A 22,146-nucleotide genomic window follows, 5' to 3' on the forward strand; every position below is an offset into this window, starting at 1 on the left:
AGATGAGGGAGCTGAGGCTCCAAGAGGGGGAAGTGACAAGTGTGGGTGCCAGAGCTGGTGATAATGGAGCTGGGATCCCACTCAGCCTTCCCATCTCGCCAGCCTGGGACAGGCTGCCTCCTCCAGGCTGGCCTCGGTGGCAAAAGACCTGACTGCCAGCCCCACACAGCATTGCTCATTTCCTGAGAACCAGTGCCACTACCTTGCTCTCTTCCAGCCCTGGCTCCACCATCTGGGCACAGAAGGCACAGAACAGACCCGGGGTTTCCCAGCGTGAGGTGAGCTCACCACTCACTGGCGGCCTGTGCTTTTGGCTGGTATATAGTTGAACATTTTTTCATAGTTGCACTTTTTAAAAGAAAATTTAATGTGTATTAGAAACATTATAAAACTAGCATATCACAGCTGTGATTTTATAGCTACTGTTGTTTAGGATGAGGCTAAGTTTTTTAAAAGTCCATTGATTGAAAGGAAAACATGCGAAGGAAACCACAGTACAGGAGGTGTGTGGCTATAGCCGCGCTGCAGGGAATGTGGCTTGGGGGAGCCGGGCAGTCCGTGTGGCCTCCTTGGTGCTTGTGGAGGCTGCCTTGCACTGTCTCCAGGCTTTGAATGCAGCATCTCGGACCCCACTCTTGGACTCCCCAGTCCCCCAAGCCAAGCATGAATGGGAGGCAGGGGAGAGCGCTCCTGGCTTAGCTTCGGATAGCTGTCCTGGCTCTGGCCTTCCCAGGCAGCCATGGCAGGGAAGGGACGCAACCCAGGACTGGGGTCTCCCTGGGCAGTTTTAGTTCCAGAGCAGCACAGTTCACTGCCTGACTCGGGGGTGAGCGGCATTCATTGAGATAGGGGATGGGGGAGCTTTGTCAATAGTGCCACACTTACTGAGCCACGAGGGAGGGGTCACCGCCCCAGGAGAGCCAGGGCTAGAAGAAATATACATTAGCTGTGTGGGCAGGCACATCCAAAGCATGAGAAGAGCAGACCTCCCCACCCCTTGTTGTCTCTGATGGCCACCTCCGCCACCAACTGTCTGGCTGGAGGGGGTGGGATGGAAGGCTGGGAAGTTTCAGTGGAGAACCAAGAGAAGACAATGCCAGCCCACAAACACCGCCTGGGGAGGAGGGGCTGCCTGCCCCAGTGCCCATGGCCCAGGAGGACGGCATGGGATACCAGGTTGAGGGAGGTGGTGTGGTGGAGATAGAATGGGCTTTGGACCCAAGCCTACCTTGGGTATGACACTTAACCTCCGTGAGCCTCAGTTTCCTCATCTGTAAAATGGGCACAGTAATATTTCCCAGGATTTTTGAGAGAATTAAATGATACGTGGGTGCAGTGGAATACTTTCTGATCCATCCATCTCTTCTTTTTTCTTCTCCTGTGTTTTTGTTTGTTTGCTTTTGTTTTTTGGTTTTTGTTTTTGTTTTTTTTTTTGCCTTTCCTCTCTCCTTCCTCTTCAGATTGAAGTCACAGAGAAAGGCAGGAAAACTTCCTGGCTTGGGTTTCCGAAGGCCTCTGGGGGATGAAGAGGTGTTCTGGAATAATCAAAGCACTAGGGAAAAACTGAAAAAGAGCAAGAATTCCCACAGGCTGGGCAGAGATGGAGGGGAAGTGATGAGTTGGGACATGGAAGGTTCCAGAAGGGGCGCAAATACCCAGCTGCCCAGCCAGCCCTGAGGAGGTAGGATGGCCCAGAGGAGAAACGGCTGTGGGGGCAGGTCTAGACAGGCAGACCACACACAGCCTTGCCGAGCCCGTGTCTCTCGGCAAAGCACAGGAGGGGCCAGTGGCCCAGGATAGATGGCCCTGCCAGTCCCCACCTGTGACTGACAGCATTGTCAGCCGCAGGCGAGATCCCCCTGAACACGGTGGTGCTACGTGAATCTCTAGCCCCCTGGGAAAACTGCAGGGGAAGATTCAGAAATGTCTGCCATCCCAGGAGAATGTAATCAGAATTAAGGTCAGAAAATGGAGAAAGTTCTAGTTTCACCCAAAGGGGTTTATAGGTAAAGATTCGTGGTCTTTATGTTTGTGGAGCCCCTGGTCTGAAGCAGACCCAGCAATGTCAGCTTCTTCTGGCCTGCCCACAGGGATAGAAAGGTGGCCCCAGAGGCAGGTCTGGGTGGGTGGGGGGAGGGCTGAGAGAGGGGGAAGTGCCATCTGAAAGGGCAGGACAGTGCCTGGGAGTTTGCCCTGTGTCTACCCGGCGTGGAGCCTCCATCCTACAGTCCTCTATTTATAAATAAGCTCAGATGGCCTGATAAAAATCTGGGGCTATTTCTGGAGCAATGTGTCAGGCTGCAGTGGCATGGGGCCAGGCTGGGCCATGCTGAACTGGGCCACTCACACCCCTCCATGTCCGTGGTGCTCACTTCATCGGCTGATGGGGTCACCAGGGAAGCCACAGCTGCTCTTTGTCTTGCCCTTGTGTCTGTCCTCTCCTACCTTCTGGTTCCGCTGGTGTTTGCTCTTTCCTCTGCCTACGGACTGCCACATCCATCTCTCAGGCACCTCCACCCCTGCTCACCCCCACTCATCCCTTTCTCCTCCCCAGAATCCACAGTGGCTTAGGACAAGCTCCTGCACAGCGGCCTGTTTCCCAGTTGCATCGTGTCTCCCTTTGCCTCTCTTGGCTCAGCCCTGGCCCCATCCCCAGGCCATCCAAGGGGCAGCCTGGTGAGTTTTCCTCAACTTTGCTAATGGCTTGACCTACAGTCTTAAGTCGAGAAGGTGTCGCTGTCATTTGTGATGGCTGGACACACAGGAGCTGTGGTCAGGATGGGGCTAGAGGAGCTGAAATCCCAGGGCAACAAAGGTATTTAAAAGCACATCACAGGAAAAACAGCTAAAGAGTCTTGGAACCAGGAATCATAAGCTGTTTGATGGGATGAACTCTTTTGAGAGTGATGAGGTGCCCATCACTGAAAGTAGTCAAGCAGAGAGTCATGGAATTAGGAGACTGGGAAGAGCATCAGACACTGAATGAAGTCTGCACTAGATGAGATGAAGAACCCTTCCAGCCCTGAGACCGAGCAGCCACTTCTCTGGAGCAGGCTGGCCCATCTATGTCCAGAAGGCCAGCCCCAGGCCAGCTTCTGAGCACGGGGAGCTAAGTCCTTCCCCTTCCAGAGACTGCACAAAGTGTGTACCACCCTCACGGAACCCTCCTCATCCACCGAAGAACTCTTCCTCACCTGATCTAAAGCTCTTCATTTCATACCACCTTTCAAGCGAATTAAGGATTAATTGCCAGCAGCAATCTCGTCTTTTTTGTTTGTTTTCTCTAATGGAAAACCCTTATCTCGGGAGGGTAAGGTTATCAGTCATTTACAGCTCAGTTGTGCTGTGTTGGATTAGACTGGATGGCAAAGCTGAGTCCTGTGTCAGCTCTGTGTGATCCTGGGCTGCTTGGAGCCTGTTTTCTCATCTATGAAATGGGAGTAATTATAGTGCTTATTGCACAGCTGTTTTAAGAACTAAAAATTTAAATTGTCTAGAATGTTATACGAACATAAGCTAACATATTTTGGAAAAATGAGCCAAGATCAGTGGTGCCAAGAGAAGAATGGGCAGAGGTGAGCTGTGGGCAGCCGTGGAGGATGGTCCAGGGCGTGGCTGCCAGAGGGCATCGGGGGCCAGGAGACTCCAGAAAGGAGCTAGGAGCTAGGAATGTTAGAGAAAACTGCACTAACAGCCAGCACGCGTGAAGAACTGATTCATGCTACACTGTGGATGAACCTAAAGAACATTATTCTCGGCAAATGCAGACAGACACAAAAAGTCACGTAGCAAATGCTTCCGTTGATATGAAATGTCCAGCATTGGCAAATCCACAGGGACAGAAAGCAGATTAGTAATAGCCAGCAGCTGGGGAGAGGGATGGAGGGGAATGATGATTTAATGGGTACAGGGATTTTATTTTGGGGTGATGAGGAGATTTTGGAATGAGATAGAGCTGGTGGCCGCATACAGCATTATGAATGTGCTAACTGCCATTGAATTATTGACTTTAAAATGGTGAATTTCATGCTATGTGAATTTCACCTCAATAAAAAAGGTACAAAATAAAAAACCTGTTTTCCTGGACCCATGCCCTGGGGAGTGGGCAACCAGCAGGCAGAGACAAGAAGAAAAAGGGGATGGCATGACCCCACTTGAAGGCAAGGACACTAAGGCTCCGAGAGGACCAGCGTCTTGCTCAAGGTCACAGAGCACCTGTGTGACAGAGCAGGACACATGCCCAGGTCTGTCTGACTGTCAAACCCACACCTTTCATGTCACCACATTGTCCTTCTGGAACATTCTTTCCCTGGGGAGAGCCATGGCCCTTCCACCAGCCAGCTCTGAGGGGGTATTGACTTCTGTAAACAAAGTAATAAATAGCCCTGTGGGGCAGGCCATGCAGTTATTAGGGTGACCGTGAAGTGTTCCCACAAAATGCCAGTAAGACCTTGGCCACCTAACCCGGAATAGCTGAAGAGTTAATTTTTTATTTGTGATAAGTGTGGCGGGCTCGGTGACAGCTCCTTGAGTGGTGTTTCCTGTAACTCGTCTGGCGTTCAAATATTAACCTCTACCCCAGGGAGCTTAACCATTAACCCTGCACTCTCAACGGAGAGCCCCAGCAGTCCCTTCCTCCACACAGGTGCCAGGATAGAGCCTCGGTGCTGAGAGAGGCCCCCTGGGCACCAGATCTAGGCCTTGGCCATTTTTCCTCTTAGTCTTTTAGGGGATTTTTCCTCAGACATCACACCCGCTCCACAGTCCCAGATGGAGCCCTTGGCCCCGGCTTCTGACCCCCTCAGTGCGGCAGACCTGAAGACTTTTCCAGCAGGCAGAGTCCTTGGACATCTTTAGGGCTTTAAAACCATGTTTTCAAAGTAACAGATCCCCTTTCCTAAATGCACACTGCAGAAGGCCAATATGCAAAACAGATCCCAGTGACAGCTGTTTGTGATGCAAGGGTCAGCTGAGCCACCCTTTCACCCACCTGCATGCTGGCCCTCCTTGGTTCTGCCACCAGGGCCTGGCCAGACACCGCAGCTCTTGCAAAGCCAGGGGAGCCCTTTTCTCAGGGAGAGTAAGGTCCGGAGGAGAGTGGTGTGGTCAGGGCTTGCCCAGGTGCCCCCAGTGAGTGTGAGGCAGAAGTCAAGCAGGAATCCCCAGTGAGCTTTCTCGGCCCTGGATGCAGTCAGGACCTGGCAGAAAGGGCTGTTGCACTGCATGGGGTGCCTTAGGGAAGAAAGATGACCGACTCTGCTCAGATCAGTCAACCCAGAATTGAGACGTGGACGTGGGTGCAACTTCCTGGAGTAATATGGATGTGCACTTGGCATTGGTAAGGTGACTGGGCAAGAGGTTCGCAGAAGAGGCAGCACCCACAGGCAGGGCTGAGCGCCTAACTGGACCCCAGCCATTCATGGCAGAGGTCAGCCTGGCTGCACCAAAGCGCTGGGACAGAGGCCGTGAGAGGAGCTTCTGCCTTCTTCAGGTAGTAATTCACTTATTCCCCACAACAGCGTCGTGAAGTTGATCCGATTATTTTCCACACTTTAAAATGGGCACATTGAGGAGTGGGGAGAATCCTCTACCCAAGAGCCCCAGAAAGGAAGAGTGGCACCGACTCCAGCTGACTCTGTCTGCTTCCTGCCTGGCATTCAGCCCTGCTCATCTCACCAGATCCAGCCGTGAGTCCCACCCCGGTGGGGAGAGTCTCTTCCTCGAACTGTGACAGCCCAACAGGAATTCCGGGTGCCCAGAGGGGAGCGGGAACCCCAGCCAGCATGGTCACTAGTCAGGGCCTGAGTGAGGCAGGCAGAGCCAGCTCACCACTCCGTAGCGGAGGGCCACAGAAAACAGGGACTCCCCTCTGTCCCCCAAAGCCAGACCCTGGAGAGCATCCCTCCACCGGTGACCAGGACCACATCGCTCGCCTCAGCTAATCTGTGACAAGTTGGGCAGCTGGGGGCATTTGTGTCCTCTGCAGGGGCCTCGCCTGCCTCCAAGGCTCCATCTCATCTCCCACTCTCTCCTTGGGGCTGGCGGTCTTTTGTTTTCTCTTTTCTCCCTGCTCTCTGTCATGTATCCGCCCTCATTCACTCAGTAAGTCAGTCAACAAACACACACTGAATATTCAGTCTGGCAAGACCTGTGTCAAAAACACTGGGGAAGAAGGAAGGCGACACTGTTGCTGCCTCAGGCTGGGGCAGGGACAGTCCAGGAAACACACGTTTACAGTGCAGTGCAGAGGTGCGAGGAGAAAGAAACAGTCTCCTGCAGGAGTCGGGGTGACTCACTTGGCCAGAGGAGCTATGGACACTCAGACGTCATTCCTAGAAGAGTCTGAAAAGACGGGTGGTTTCAGAGGGAAGAAGATGGAGAATGGTGTTGTAGCAGAGGGGTCTGCATGTGCAAAAGCTGGAGGCAGGAAAGAAATGGACAGGCAGGAAATTGCAAGCAATTTGGTTGAGAGTTGAGCTGATTGGCAGTGTTTGGGGTGGAGATGTGGACAGGGGCCACGTCAGGAGCTGGGCCTCATCCTGGAACCACTGGAGAACAGTGGGACATTTTAAACACATCTCGTGTTAAAATAACCATCCCTTACTTCTCAGTATAAACGAAAGTTCACCATCAGCCCCCAGAGAGGCTCCGCATTCTAGGCCCTATCTCATAGGGCTGCTGTCATCGGAATTTCAGGCATTGTCCTTGGGGAGACGAGGTGGGGGGCACCCACGACTCGGCTGCACCTCAGGCTGGCCTTGTTGGTGCCTTGCTTCTTCCTGTCCCAGACACAGTTGCTGGGGGTAGCAGGAAATCAGAAGGCTCTCTTTGGTGCCCCCATGAATGCCGTAAGACCATGGTCTGGCTCCCCAAGTGCAGTCAGAGCCAGAGGGAAAGTGCAGTCAGGTAGAGGGAAAGCAAAGGCTCACACTATGGGAGAGATGTCTGTCCCTGTCCCTGTCCCTGTCCCTCGCGCAGTGGTCGAGTGCATGGGCTAAAGCACGTTTGCAGCATCCACGTTGCTGCCTCTGCTGATCACACGCCCTCAAGTTCCTCTGCTTCCAGCTGCTCCTGACAAATGGGGGCCGGGAGGGCTCCAGACTGGCTCCTGGGTCCTCTTCCCTTCCCGCTCCTGTACTCTCCTGGTGCAACCTCAGCCTCACCTGCGCCTATGCGGAGGTTTATCCCCAGCCCTCATCCCCACTCTGTAGTCTCACCTCTACATGTCTAAAACTACATTTGTGATTTTTAATCTCCTCTCCTCCAAAATACTGATTTTCCTTTACTTCTTCCTCCAGTTGCTCAAGTCAGACACCTGGGGGCCATCCTGGATTCTCTGTCTCTCACCTCATTCCCAATCCAGCTCATGACCATGTGTGGTCAGTGTCTCCCACCCACACAGCTCTGCTATGGGTGTACGCCTCTCCAGCCCTCGCAGCGGAACCTGCTTCTAACTCCTTAGCCTTAACCTTTTCTGGGCATACCCAATCTCACTTTCACCCACTGGCCCAGTATCCCTTTGTCTGGGGGCTTTCTCTAGCTACTGGAGGCAATTCTGTCCCTAAGCACAGCAGGCTGGCAGTGCAAGGGAATGAAAGCTGCGTGTCCTGAAGCAGCCCCACCTCTGACTGATGGGACACTGGTGGATGCATCCTCCAGCTCCTGTGCGACTTGGAGGCGTGTGTTCCACAAGTGCCCACAGTGATGACGCAACATTTACCAGCTTTCTTCCCTTCCCTGTCTTGGTTCCCAGTCCTACTGATCTGGCCTGGAATCACCTGCTTCTGGGGAATCCAAACAATGACATCCTATCCAGTCCCAGTGATCATATCTCTTGCCTAGACCACCGGGCTCCCAGCGGGTCTCTCTGAACTACTCGTGTCCTTTTTCAGTTCACCTCCCACACTGTGGCAGAGGTGATCTTTCATAATGCAGACAGTCACACCCCTGGCCTCCTAAGACTCTCCTGGGCTTTTGGCCGCTCTTAGGATAGGATGAAAATCTCCCAAGGGCTGATGAGCCCCTGTGTGCTCATCCTGCAGCAGGATCCTTCATGTCCGTGCTCAGTAACCACCAGTCAGGCTCAGGCCTTGGCTCAAACATCATTTCCTCAAGAAAGCCCTCATGGAGGCCCAGGCCAGGTCAAGCTTCCTGATTAGACACTCAGGCAGACCCACATACTGCTCTTATCTCATTTTTTTTTTTTTTTTTTTTTGAGACGGAGTCTTGCTCTGTCTCTCAGGCTGGAGTGCAGTGGCCGGATCTCAGCTCACTGCAAGCTCCGCTTCCCGGGTTTTACGCTATTCTCCTGCCTCAGCCTCCCGAGTAGCTGGGACTACAGGCGCCCGCCACCTCGCCCAGCTAGTTTTTTGTATTTTTTAGTAGAGACGGGGTTTCACCGTTATCTCATCATTTTATATGAGTTTCTTTCTTTCTTTCTTTTTTTTCTTTTTTTTCTTTCTTTCTTTCTTTCTTTCTTTCTTTCTTTCTTTCTTTCTTTCTTTCTTTCTTTCTTTCGGCAGACCCACATACTGCTCTTATCTCATCATTTCATATGAGTTTCTTTCCTTCCTTCCTTCCTTCCTTCCTTCCTTCCTTCCTTCCTTCCTTCCTTCCTTCCCTCCTTCCTTCCTTCCTTCTTTCTTTTGACAGAGTTTCACTCTTGTTGCCCAGGCTGGAGTGTAATGGCGCGATCTTGGCTCACTGCAACCTCAGCCTCCTGGGTTCAAGTGATCCTCCTGCCTCCGTCTCCCGAGTAACTGGGATTACAGGCGCCCACCACCACACACGGCTAATTTTGTATTTTTAGTAGAGACGGGGTTTCACCTTGTTGGCCAGGCTGGTCTCGAACTCCTGACCTCAGGTGATCCACCTGCCTCGGCCTCCCAAAGTGCTGGGATTACAGGCATGAGCCACCGCGCCTGGCCATGAATTTCTAATCACTTGATCCATGTCTCCCTCACCAGGCTGAGTCGTGGTGACAATGGCAAAGCCTGCCCACTGCCATCCTTCTCTTCTTTCTTACGAGGAGGACTTGGTTTTGCTCCAGGTGGTTACATGCACAGCTATAAACTCATCCTGCAGTATCCATTGCAGCTGGGGTGGCCATGCAGTCCTATTCCGGCTGATGCAGTATACGCAGAAGTCACCGGGAGAGTGTCAAGAAAGTCTGGCTTACAGTCTATCTCATCCTTCCTGCCAGTGACTTTCTTCTTCTTCCTGCCAGAAATGCAGGTATTCTCCTCTCCTCCCTGGAGGTACAGCAGCCATTATATGACCATGAGAACAGACGCCACACATTCAGGCAAAAGAGAGGAGGAATCCGGAATATGGCGACATCTTGGAACTTTGCTCCAGCTCTTTTTGTAATATGCAACAAACAAATTGCTATCTGGTGAAGCCAGTGTATCAAGCTCCTGCCACGCACCGCAAAACACATTCCTAAATGATGAGAGCACAGCCGACAACGCTCCTTTGTCACCACTCACCTGACACCACTAAGTGCTAAATAAGCATTCTTTGAATGAATGCTTTTCATTTCACACCAACTCCATAAAATAGATGTGAAATCTTGTTCAAGATCAGTCTGTCTAATTTAAAAGCCTGGGCTCTGTTTTTCTTTCCCTCTCTCTTTTTAAATTGAAGAAAAATCATATAACATAACATTAACCATTAACGATTCAAAGTGCACGATTTAGTGGATTTAGTACCTTCACAATAAAATATTGTGGAAACATCACCTCTATCTAGTTCTAACACATTTTTACCAATTCCAAAAGGAAACCTGTGCCCCTCAAGCAATCACTTCCCATCGTCCCTTCCTTCAGCCCTGGTAAGCACTAATCTGTCTCTATAGGTTTGGCTCATCTGCACATTTTATATTAGTGAAATCATACAGTGTGTTCCTTTATTTTTTTTAATATTTATTTATTTATTTTGAGACAGAGTCTCACTCTGTCACCCAGGCTGCAGTGCAATGACATGATCTCTGCAACGTCCACCTCCCGTGCTCAAGCGATTCTCCTGCCTCAGCCCAGCTGGAATTACAAGTGCCCGCCACCATGCTGGCTAATTTTTGTATTTTTAGTAGAGATGGGGTTTCGCTATGTTCGCCAGGCTGGTCTTGAACTCCTGACCTCAAATGATCTGCCCACCTCGGATTCCCAAAGTGCTGGGATTACAGGCATGAGCCACCATGCCCACCCACAATGTATGTCCTTTTGTATCTGGCTTGTTTCACTTAGCATTGTTTCAAGGCTTGTCCATGCTGTAGAACGTATCACCACTTCATTCTTTTTAAAAGCTGAATAATACCCACTGGATGGATACACCACATTTTGTTTATCCATTCATCAGTTCATGGGCATTTGGGCTGTTTCCACCTCTTCATCCTTGTGAAGGGGGCTGCTATGAACATCCGTGTACAGATGTTCGTTTGAACCCTGCAGTGGGTTCTTAATGCTATACCCCTCCTTATGCTTAGACGACAGACAGCAAAAACAAGACTTTTAGGAAGGGAATAAAAATAAAGTTAACATTTAAATATAACATTAACTCTTAAAGTGTTGATTAATAATAACAATTAACATTTAAATTAGCAATATTTACAAGGCATCTGTATTTAACACACTTTATCTCATTTATCATTATAATCCTGAAGAAGTTATCACCTCCATTCTTTTTTTTTTTTTTTTGAGACAGAGTTTTGCTCTTGTTGCCCAGGCTGGAGTGCAATGGCACCATCTTGACTCACTGCAACCTCTGCATCCGGGTTCAAGCAATTCTCCTGCCTCAGCCTCCCTAGTAGCTGGAATTACAGGCGTGCGCCACCAAGCCTGGCTAATTTTGTATTTTTAGTAGAGGTGGGGTTTCACCATATTGGTCAAGTTGGTCTCGAACTCCTGACCTCAGGTGATCCACTCACCTCAGCCTCTCAGAATGCTGGGATTACAGGCGTGAGCCACCACACCTGGCCACCTCCATTCTATAAATCAGAAAATAGAGACTCCGAGGGCTAAATAATATGCCTGTGTTCACACAGCCAGTGAGTGTCACCCAGTAGGCAGCCCACACTATTGTGGACCCAGGCTGCCTTTCCTACTACCTCACTCATGGAGCTGGCAGGGAGGTGGGAGAATGAATGAGAGGAAAACTGCCTTGCAAAGAAATTCCCACCAAGCTCTTAAGTTGGCCAAGTCAGCACGCAGAAGCTGATGGTAGGAAAACACTGGCTATGTTCACTTGCCCAGGAAAAGAAGAGTAGTAAGGATCTGGCTTTGGGGTCCATGTGATCTGCTCACCAGAACCACTCCAGCCCTGGCCCCCCCAGCTGATTGAGTAAATAAAGCTAGATCAGCCTCCCACATCCAATCCTGGCCCAGGACAAGCTCCTCCTGCCCAGCGGGACTGGACATGCTCCACCCCCAAGAGAGGACATGGGCTGTGGCAAGCCTCATACCTGGCACTGGCTGCTCCGTGCCCAGGTCTCCTGTCTGCTCTCTGGAGAGTTCCTGCAGGCACTGGTCTTGCTCTTCCCACAGCACTTGCAGCACGTCACATAGTCGGGGAAGGGCTCCAGTCTGCAAGTCCAAAACCAGGGATGCTCATCATTGCCACTAATTCAATCCTGTCACACAAGGACTTTTCGTGGGGGAGAATGGGGCAAGACAATGGGGATTCAACGGGGATTCGAGTAAAGCAAAGCCCTTGCCTGTAAGGATCTCCTGGTCCGCAGGAAAGGTGGAGGCAGCCACTCCTGGGGAGAATTCAGAACACATCTGGGAAAGCTGGGATGTGTAAATCATCTGTGGCTTGTCCACTGCAAATTTTGCTCTTAAGTTTATCGAGGATCCTGAGCCCAACAAGCTGTTTGCTTTCTCAGCACCTTACTCTTTGTCTGTGGGACTTACTTTATGCTACTCCAACTGTGTGAGTCTTTTCTTTTTTGAAAGCTTAGTGTTTTTTGTCTTATTTGGTCTTGTTTTCTGTTTTTCTAGAGACAGGGTCTTTGTCACTCAGGCTGGAGTGTCGTGGTGTGATCATAGCTCACTGCAGCCTTGATCTCCTGAGCTCAAGCAATCCTCCCACCTCAGTGTCCCCAATAGCTAGAACTACAGGCCAGGTATGTGCCACCACGCCTGGATAATTTACACACACACACAAATGCACACACACACACATATGTACACACACACACGCACACATAATAGAGAAGGGGGTCTGACTATGTTGCCCAGACTGGTATCAAACTCCTGGGATTATAGGCATGAGCCACTGTGTCCAGCCTGAAAACCTACTTATGATTCAGACAAGTTCTTTGAAACGTACACTTAACCATCTTCTCGTCCCACAGAAGACAGCGTACATCCCACCGAGAACAGCGACTGCAGGGAGGAGTTGGACAGGAGGATGAGGGAGGGACTGGCACTCAGCTGTGACTTCCTCACTCTTTCCAGTGGCACACAGCTCACGCACTACTGCTCTTGTCCTCTTCCTTTTGGGGTCTCACCTGGTTCTTGCTGAAGCCCATAATCTCTGGAAATTCCAACATAATGGAGCAGGGAGAGAAGTCCTTGGAGACAAAGCCACCCTCCAAATTGGCCCAAGTAAACAAAAGCTCTGAGCCAGAGAAGGGCAGCTAAGGTAGCACTATGGTCAAAACGCTAGAGGCAAACGGAAGTCATTCACTACTCTTTCCAGAGTAGGCTTCCTATCATGGCTCCATTATTTGGTGCCTGAGACTTGGGAAGTATAATGAATGAATATATGAATGCACAACTGAACAGATGAATACACTGCACTCCTACTTTCCTTACAAAGTACAGATGTGGCATTTTAATATTAGAGTCCTTTTACAGACACTAACTTAATCAGGTCTCAAAATAATACAATAAAAAAAGAAAAGGAAGGAAACTGAGACCCATGGTGTTAGGGGATATGACCAGGGTCATCCACCCAGCCTTCCAAGAGGTTGAGGGCCAGGTCTTATACCCCCTTGTCAATCCTCCACTAGCGATTTGCAGATGGAAATTCCAACATAATGGAGCAGGGAGAGAAGTTTCTGGAGACAAAGCCACACTCCAAATTGGCCCGAGTAAACAAAAGCTCTGGACCAGAGAAGGATAGCTAAGGTAGCACTATGGTCAAATGGCTCAGAGGCAAACCGAAGTCATCCTCTGTTTAGTTCCTATTCTGGATCTTTCACGTTACCACCCTTCACTAGTGCTGTCGGAAAGGATCTACCAACTGTCAGCAACTGCTCCTTTCCCCAGCTCCCTGACACCAACTGACCAGGGTTTATGTTCCCCATGAAAAACACACATCACCTCCCCTGGCCCAGAGCTTGTGATCAGTCATGGCCGGCTGCTGCAGAAACATCTGGGCCCAGCCAGCTCTAGGATCATAGAACGCTCATTCTTTCCCCAACTTTCAGCCCTAAGTTTCCATTTTACTCCCAACACAATACAGCAAATGTGTTAATCACGTTGTTTGTCATTTAGACTCTTGATCAAAACAAGTAGTTTCCCTAAGAATATAGCAATTGTCAAGAGAGCTGGCATTGGCACACAGCTCACGCACTCCTGCTCTTGTCCTCTTCCTTGTGGGGTCTCACCTGGTGCTTGCTGAAGCCCATAGTCTCTGACACCCTCTGGCTTCTCAGTGGAGGAAGTGGAAGAGCTTGAATGGAAAAATCCACCTAGAGATGGCCAGGCACTGCCTGTTAGTTCACTGGTCGGCACACATTCTGTTCAGAGCCACTTAGAAATTAACATGACTCTCAACAGGAGAGAAAGTGCTGGAGGTAGTGAGACCAGGTATAATCTTTTAAGGAATCGTAAGTGTCACAGTAAATAAGTAAGTATAAAGAAATTAACATGACTCTCAACAGGAGAGAAAGTGCTGGAGGTAGTGAGACCAGGTATAATCTTTTAAGGAATTGTAAGTGTCACAGTAAATAAGTAAGTATAAAGAAATTAACATGACTCTCAACAGGAGAGAAAGTGCTGGAGGTGATGAGACCAGGTATAATCTTTTAAGGAATCGTATAAAAGAAGCAGTGACCCAGAAGACAGAACAATAGAAATTACACAACCTGAACAACAGAGATAAAATAAACTGAAAATAAAAATTAAGAAACCTTGAGGAACCTGATGGGGACTATAACAAAATATCTAGCATTCATTTCTTAGGAGTTTCAGAAGGAGAGGAGAAAGAGGGTGGAGCTGAAAAAAGTACTCCAAAAAATAATGGCTGAAAACTTCCCAAATTTGGCAAGAGACATACACTTGTAGACTGAAGAACACAAACCAGCCTTGAAGAAGATAAAACCTTAAAAGTCCACACCAAGGCACATTATTTTTGAAAACTAAAGAAAAAATCTAGAAAGCAGCCAGAGAAAAACTACACTTTATCTAGAGGGGGAAAACAGTTAAGATGACAACTGATTTTCCATCAGAAGTTAGAGGAAGATGGCACAATATTTTTAAATATTTTTAAAGTGCTGAAAGAAAAGTATTGTCAACCATGAATCCTATACCCAGTAAAAATACCCTCCAGGAATGAAGGGGAAATCAAGATATTCTCAAATAAGAAAAAGTAAAAGAATTTGTTGGCAGTAGACTCACCCTAAAAGAATGGCTAAAAGAACTTCTCTAAATATGAAGAAAAAGTTAAAGAAGGAAAATTGGAACATGAGCAAGGAAGAACACAGTAAGCAAAAATGCGGGTAAATGTGATAGGTTTTCCGTCTCTTCAGTTTTCTAAATTATGTTAATTATTGAAGCAAAAATTACAACACTGTCTGATTTTGTTCTAAATGTATATCAACTACATATTTAAGACAAGTATATTACAAATGTGGAATGATAAAGAGACAAAAATAGAGGTAAGATTCTATAGTATCCTTGAACTGGGAGTATGAGAACACCAGTAGACTTATTATAAGTTGTGTATATATAATGGAATATCTATGAGCAACTTAAAAAACTGCTTAAAGAGATACACTCAAAAGCACTGTAGAGGAATCAAAATAGAATTTTAAAAGTTGTTCAACTAACCCACAAGAAGGCACAGAAAAGTAAACTAAGAAATAAAAAACTTAGAGAACAAATATAAAACAAAAAATAAAAAGGCAGACTGAAGCCCTCACATATCAATAGTGACATTAAATGTAAATGGTCTAAACACACCAATTTAAAAAGAGATTGGCATATTGGATTTTAAAACATGATTATACACTGTCTATAAGAAACTCACTTTAAATATAATCTAGGCAGGTTGAAAGGATGGAACAATATGTATTATGTAAATATTAATCAAAGAAAGCAGGAGTGACTATATTAATGTAAGATAGTTTGTAGAGCAAAAACAATAACCAGAAACAGAAAGACACATTACATAATGATAAAAAAGGGAAGCTATCAAAAATACATAGCAATCCTAAATGTGTATGCATGAAACAATTATGCTGTAAAATATGTGAAACAAAAACTGATAGAACTGAAAGGAGAAATAGGCAAATCTACAATTTTAGTTGGATTCTACACAACCTTCTCTTAACAATGGATAGAATAACTAAACAGAAAATCAGCAAAGATGTAGGAAAATACCATTATCAAGACAATCTAATTAATATTTATAGAACATTTCACCCAACAACAGCAGAATACACATTTTAATCAAGTATTCGTGGAACATACATCAAGGAAATCACATTGTGGGCCATAAAACAAAACACAACAAATTTAAAATAACTGAAATCATATACAATGTGTTCTCTGACCACAACAAAAACAAATTAAAAATAAATAACAGAAAGAAAAATGGAAACTCTCCAAACACTTGGAAATGAAGCAACACACTTCTAAACAATCCATGAGTTTAATATTGAAAATCAATCAATGTAATTCATCATATTAACAGCTGAATAAAAATCACATGATCATATCAATAGAGGCAGAAAAATTATTTGAAAAAATTCAATACCCATTAATGATAAAAACTCTCAGAAAAATAGGAACAGAGGGGAACTTCTCCAACTTGATAAAGAGCATCTACAAAAAACCTACAGCTAAAACCATACTTAATGTTGATATTTCTTGCCTTAAGGATGGCAAGATGTCTACTCTCACAATTCTTATTTAACACAATATTGGAAGTCCTAGCCAATGCAATAAGACAAGAAAAAGAAATAAAGGCATACAGATAAGAAGGAGGAACATACATATATATATGAGACACTCAGACAACTCATAGCAAAAATAAATATATAATTCAATTTTAAAATGGGCAAAAGGACTAAATAGACATTTCTCAAAAGAAGACATACAAATGGCAGCAGGTATATGAAAAAATGCTCAACATCACTAATCATCAGAAAAATGAAAATCAAAACCATAATGAGAATTATTTCACCCCAGTTAGGAGGGCTACTATTGAAAAGACAAAAAATGATAAATGCTGGCAAGGATGAGAAGAAGGGAATGCTTGTATACTGCTGATGGGATGTATTGTAGTATAGCTATTATGGAAAACAGTATGGAAGTTTCTCAAAACACTAGAAATAGAACTATCATATGATCCAGGAATTCCACTTCTGGATATATATCCAAAAGAAAGGAAATCAGTATGTCAAAGAGATATATGCAGTCCCATGTTTATTGCAGCACTACTCACAATAGTCAAGATATGGAATCAACCTAAGTACCCATCAGCAGATGAGTAGATAAAGAAAATGTGGTATATATACACAGTGGAATATTATTCAGCCATAAAATCAATGAAATCCTGTCATTTGTGGCAACACAGTTGGAAATGGAGGTCATTATGCTAAGTGAAATATCCAAGCACAAAGAGACAAAAAAAACACATGTTCTCACTCATACGTGGGAGCTAAAAAGGTGGATCCCATGAAGATAGAGACTAGATGGGTTGTTACCAGAGGCTGGGAAGGGTAGGGGAGAGAAGGGGTTGAAGAGAGGTTGAATAATGGGTACAAATATAGTTTTGATAGAAGAAATATGACTCAGTGTTTGATAGATCAGTAGGGTGACTATAGCTTAAAATAATCTATTGTATGTTTCAAAATAGCTAGAAGACAATAATTTCAATGTTTCTAGCATAAAGAAAAGACAAATATTTAAGGTGATGGCTATGCCAATTACATTGATTTGATCTTTACAAATTATATGAATGTGTACGATTGTCATATGAACCCCAAAAATATGTATATTATATGTGCCAATAAAAAATAATTAAATTTATAATAAAAGGTTGAAAAAGAAAAGAAATAAGCCAGGCCACAAAAAGACAAATATTGCATGTTCTCACTAGCATGTAGGAGCCTAAAAAGTGGATCTCATGGAGGTAGAAAATAGAATGGTGTTTACCACCTGCTGGGAAGGGTTGCAGGGAGGAAGGGATGAAGAGATGTTGGTTAATGGGTACAAAAATACAGTTAGGTAAAAGGAATAAGTTCTAGCCTTTGATAGTATAGTAGGGAGATGATAGTTAGCAATAATTTATTATACATTTCAAAATAGCTAGAAGAATTGTAATTTTCCAACACAAAGATAAATGTTTGAGGAGATGGATATCCCAATTACCCTGACATGATCATAGCATATTGTATACATGCATCAAAATATCACAATTACCTCCAAAATATGTAAAACTATGATACACCAATCAAAAATACAAAGAAGAAGAAGAAAAACCTATTTGTAGATAACATGACTGTCTACATAGACAATCCCAAGGAATCTGCCAAAAAATTCCTAGAACTAGTAAGTATGTTCAGCAAGGTCTCAGGATGAACACTAAACACTGACAAATGAATTGTATTTCTATATACTTGCAGTAAGCCCATGCACAGTGAATTAAAAAAAAAAAAAAAAAACAGTGGCCAGGCATAGTGGCTCATGCCTATAATCACAGCACTTTGGGAGGCCAAGGTAGGTGGATTTCTTGAGTCCAGGAGTTCAAGACCAGCCTGGGCAAGATGTCAAAACCCCATTTCTACAAAAAATACATGAATTCGTTGGGTGTGGTGGCATGAGCCTGTAGCTCGAGATACTTGGGAGGCTGAGACAGGAGGCTTAAACCCATGAGGTTGAGGCTGCAGTGAGCAGAGATTGCACCACTGGTCTCCAGACTCAGTGAGAGAGTGAGACCCTGTCTCAAAAAAAAAAAAAAAAGAAAGAAAAGAAAAGAAAATACAGTGTTGCTGGGCACGGTGGCTCAAGCCCGTAATCCCAGCACTTTGGGAGGCCGAGAGGGGCGGATCACGAGGTCAGAAGATTGAGACCATCCTGGCTAACATGGTGAAACCCCGTCTCTACTAAAAAAATACAAAAAACTAGCCAAGTGAGGTGGCGGGTGCCAGTAGTCCCAGCTACTCGGGAGGCTGAGGCAGGAGAATGGCATAAACCCAGGAGATGGAGCTTGCAGTGAGCTGAGATCCGGCCACTGCACTCCAGCCTGGGCGACAGAGCGAGACTCCATCTCACAAAAAAAAAAAAAAAAAGAAAGAAAATACAGTGTCACTCAGAATCAATTAAAAAAAGAGGTGCTTAGGCATAAATCCAGCAAAACATGTACAGAATTTATATGCTGAGAATGGCATAATGCTGGTAAAAGAAATCAAAGGTCTAAATAAATGAAGAGACATACCATGTTCATGGATTAGAAGACTTAACATAGTAAAGATATCAGTTCCTTCCAAACCATGTTTAGCACAATTCCTATCAAAATCTCAGCAAGTGTTTTGGAGATATAAAGAAGATTATTCTAAAATTTATGTAGAAAAGCAAAAGAATGAGAATACCTAAAAGAGATGCTTTTTTTAAAGAAATGAAACAATTTATTTATAAGTGCTAAAACCAGGAATCAACTAGGACTTCCTTCAATAGGTCAGTGGATAAACAGATCATAATACAGACATATAATTGATGATTATCCAGTGATTAAAAAAAAGGACTGAGCTGCTGGGCACTGTGGCTCACACTTGTAATCCCAGTGCTTTGAGAGGCTGAGGCCAGAGGATTGCTTGAGTCCAGGAGTTCAAGACCAACCTGGGCGACAGAGTGAGACCTCTTCAAAAAAAAAAAAAAAGAGAGAGAAAGAAAAAAAGAAATGAGCCATTAAGCCACAAAAAGACACAGAGTAATCTTAAATACAGATTGCGAAGTGAAAGAAGTCAATCTAAAAAGGTTACAGGCTGACAGTGGTGGCTTACACTTGTAATCTCAGCACTTTAGGAGGCCGAGGCAAGAGGCTTGCTTGAGTCCAGGAGTTCAAGACCAGCCTGGCAACACAGTGAGATTCCATTGCTTAAAAAAGTTGATTTAAAAATTAGCCTGGCATGGTGGCATGCATAGGATTGCTTGAGCCTGGGAGGTGGTGGCTGCAGTGAGCCATGATAGCACTACTGCACTCCCGTCTGGGGGACAGAGTGAGAAATAAATAAATAAATAAATAAATAAGTAAATAAATAAATAAATAAGTTACATACTATATAATCTCAACTGTATGGAAAAGGCAAAAACTTTGGTGACAGTAAAAAAAAAAATCAGTGGTTGCCAGGGGACAATAGGAAGGGAGATGGGCTAAGTCAGGAAGGAAGAATAGGTGGAACATGGGACTTTTAGGACAGTGAATCAATTCTGCATGATACTGTAATCATGGATACATGTCATTATACATTTGTCAAAACTCATAGAATATACAACACAAAGTTTATTGTAAACTATGAACTTTAGTTAGTAATATTGTATCAACATAAGCTCAGCAATTGTAATAAATAAACCACATTGATGCAAGACGTAAGTAATAGGGAAAACTGGAGAGGAGGAATTGAAAGGGTATATGGGAACTCTTTGTACTTTCCACTCAATTTTCCTGTATACCTAGTTCTCTTCAACAAAATTAATTCTGTTAATTTTAAGAAAAGTGGAAAGAATCGGTTTACCTGATTTTCAGAGGTATTATATAGGTACAACCATCAAAACAGCATATCAATGGAAGAATAGAAAAGTAGATCAACAGAAACAATAGAAAACCTAGGAATAGACCTACATAAACATGCACAACCAATTACTGACAAAGGTACAAAGGGATTCAATGAAAGGATCGTCTTTTCAACAAATGGTGTTGAAGCAACCAAACATCTGTAGACAACAAAATGAACCTTGAGCTAAGTCTCACACTTAACACAAAAAGTAACTCAAAATGGATCATGGGCTTAAATTCAAACTATCACACTTTTATTTTAAAGCACAGGAGCTTGGGTGCAGTGGCACATGCCTGTAATCTCAGCACTTTGGGAGGCTGAGGCAGGCGGATCACATGGGATCGGGAATTCGAGATCAGCGTGGCCAACATGGTGAAACTCCGTCTCTACTAAAAATACAAAAATTAGCTGGGCATGGTGGCGCATGCCTATAATCCCAGCTACTAGGGAGGCTGAGGCAGGAGAATCGCTTGAACCCGGGAGATGGAGGTTGCCGTGAGTCAAGATTGTGCCACAACACTCCAGGCTGGGCGACAGAGTAAGACTCTGTCTCAAAAAATAAAAACTAAAAATAAATAAATAAGTAAATAAAAGCATAGGAGAAAATCTTCAAATCTAAAGTTACACAGAGTTCTTACGCTTGGCACCAAAAGCAGGATCCATATAAGGAAAAATTGACAAATTAGACACAATAAAAATTAAAACTTTGCTCCATGAAAAGCCATGTTAAGAAGATGAAAAGACAAGCTACAGAATTGGAGAAAATATTTACAAACTACATATTCAAGAAAGGAATAATATCTAGAATATACAAAGAATGCTCGAAACTCAACAGTAAACAAGCAAAAAATCTAATTAGAACATAAGCAAAAGACACGAAGAGATAGTTTACAGAAGATATACAGATGGCAAACAAGCACATGAACATGTATTCAACGTTGTTAGCTATCAGGTAAATCAAAATTAAAACCTTTATATGGTATCACTCCATATCTATCAGAATGGCTAAAATACTAAAGTATCAACACCCAATGCTGGCAAGGTCATAGGGAAATGGGATCACTCAGACATTGCTGGTGGGAATGTAAAATGGTACACTCACTGTAGAAAACAAGTTGGCAGTGTCTTGAAAACCAACCAGGCAACTAAACATTCAACTACGACAGTCCTGGGCATTTATCCCAAAGGAATGAAAACCTACGTTCACAGAAAAACCTGTCCATAAATATTTATAGCAGCTTTCTTCATAATGGCCCCCAAACTTCAACAATCCAGATGTTTTCCAATGGGTAAGAAGTTAAGTAAACTGTGGTATATTCATACTATGGAACTCTACTCAGCAGCAAAAAAGAGCAAACTTATTATTGATTTTTGCACCAACCTAGATGAATTGCCAGAGAAATATGCTGAATGAAAAGAAGCTAACGTAAAGAAATTACATACTATATGATTCCATCTTTCCATTTGTATAGCATTTCTTATTTTATTTTATAACTTTTTTTTTTTTTTTTTTTTTTTTTAGAGACAGAGTCTCTCTTAGTCACCCAGGCGCTGGAGTGCAGTGGTGCAATCATAGTTTACCACAGCCTTGAACCCCCGGGCTCAAGAATCCTCCTGCCTTAGCTTCCTGCACAGGTAGGGCTACACATGTGCCGCCACAGGCGGGCTAATTTTTTAAACATATTTTTTGTAGAAATAAGGTCTCTGTTGCTAGGCTGATCTTGAACTCCTGGCCTCAAGCAATCCTCCTGCCTCAGCCTCTCAAAGTCTTGGGATTACAGACATGAGCCACCATGTCTGGCCTATATAATGCTCTTGAAATGACAAAATTATATAAATGGAGAAGAGATTCGTGTTGTCAGGAGTTAAGGAAGGAGTGGGCACGGGAAGGAAGTGGAAATAACTATAGCAGGGCACCATGGAGGGCCCTTGTGATGCCAGAAAAATTCTATATCTTGACGGTAGCAATGTCAATATCATGGTTGTAATCTTATACTATATATATATGTGTATAAAACTATACACACACACACACACACACACACACACACACACAGTTTTGCAAGATGTTACCATTGGGAGAAACTGGGCAAAAGTTACAAGAGATCTCTCTGTATTATTTCTTACAACTGCATGTT

At 44.9% G+C, this 22,146-nt stretch overlaps 2 protein-coding genes and 1 long non-coding RNA gene across 4 annotated transcripts in view; 1 reads left to right on the forward strand and 2 right to left on the reverse strand.

The window, feature by feature from the left end:
* C12H2orf76 (chromosome 12 C2orf76 homolog) overlaps positions 1-22,146 on the reverse strand; it is a 447,011-nt gene that overhangs the window by 199,777 nt on the left and 225,088 nt on the right. The window lies entirely within an intron of this gene.
* SCTR (secretin receptor) overlaps positions 1-22,146 on the reverse strand; it is an 82,198-nt gene that overhangs the window by 42,156 nt on the left and 17,896 nt on the right. For both annotated transcript variants that reach the window (XM_050752713.1, XM_050752712.1), the window contains exon 2: positions 11,459-11,579. In XM_050752713.1, the coding sequence (XP_050608670.1) occupies positions 11,459-11,579 (121 nt within the window). The remainder of the gene's footprint in view (positions 1-11,458; positions 11,580-22,146) is intronic.
* Positions 5,048-9,455, forward strand: LOC126933161 (uncharacterized). Its single transcript, XR_007718432.1, has 3 exons — positions 5,048-5,338; positions 5,520-5,687; positions 9,227-9,455. It is a non-coding gene; the product is annotated as an uncharacterized LOC126933161 (long non-coding RNA).

This window comes from Macaca thibetana, chromosome 12, assembly GCF_024542745.1.
Source record: "Macaca thibetana thibetana isolate TM-01 chromosome 12, ASM2454274v1, whole genome shotgun sequence".
Classification (NCBI taxonomy): domain Eukaryota; kingdom Metazoa; phylum Chordata; class Mammalia; order Primates; family Cercopithecidae; genus Macaca; species Macaca thibetana.